The following is a 778-nucleotide window of genomic DNA, read 5'->3' on the forward strand; positions in this document are numbered from 1 at the left end:
CCAACACCAGCAGGACATAATGATCATCTCTGTCAGCAGTATCCAAAGACACTTCTCTTTGTCAATGAATCAGTAATCATTATCTACTAGTCATGTTCCTGGATCGTTAAATGGCCATAAAATAGCTTCAATTTCATCGTTTTTCCATCATGTCGTTTGTTGAGAAACGAGAACAAGCCTGAGAACAACCCGCTGGCTGTGACGCAGAGGCTCACGATTGGTGCTTTACCTTTGTAGGCGGGAGCTAAACGCAATTCTGTAGTTTGATTGGATACGCGGTGACCGGAACGTCAGAAGTATCCGGAAGCACCCGGTCAGCAGCAGCAGCAGACAGGACGATGGAAGACCAGCCAGGTACGTCCCCGGTGGTCCCTACACACACACACACACACACACACGAAACACACCGTCTTCATCTGTTACTAGTGGCCAGTGTTGAACATTAGGAAGGCTGACATTGAAATGAGAAGTTTTTGGTTTAGCTAACGGGAACGCTTAATCCCTTCCTCACCCTGAGTTACTGTAGTTGTACATGCGGTCTTATGGAGAGGTTCTCGATCTTCTACCTCTCTACCTCTGGTCTCTCTCCTGTAAAAGCGAACATTCAGTAAAGCTCTTCTCCGTCTCTTCCAGGCGTGTAGGGGGGGGTGGGGGTGTATGTATTTGTTTGAGTGGATCCAGGTGTCGTGTTGTGATGGTGTGTGACCGTATCTGCGTCATCTCGTCTGCGGGTTCAACTGACTGATTCTTTTCACTGGAACTAACCGCGGTGTCACTG

General features: G+C 48.2%; 1 protein-coding gene across 1 annotated transcript in view; it reads left to right on the forward strand.

Annotated features, from left to right (window-relative positions):
• The first annotated feature begins 310 nt into the window (after positions 1-310).
• Positions 311-778, forward strand: part of nubp2 (nucleotide binding protein 2 (MinD homolog, E. coli)) — a 7,374-nt gene continuing 6,906 nt past the window's right edge. The window contains exon 1 of the mRNA XM_083686982.1: positions 311-354. Coding sequence (XP_083543108.1) covers positions 339-354 — 16 coding nt within the window. The 5' untranslated portion in view covers positions 311-338. The remainder of the gene's footprint in view (positions 355-778) is intronic.

This window comes from Argentina silus, assembly GCF_951799395.1.
Source record: "Argentina silus genome assembly, chromosome: 16".
Taxonomy (NCBI): domain Eukaryota; kingdom Metazoa; phylum Chordata; class Actinopteri; order Argentiniformes; family Argentinidae; genus Argentina; species Argentina silus.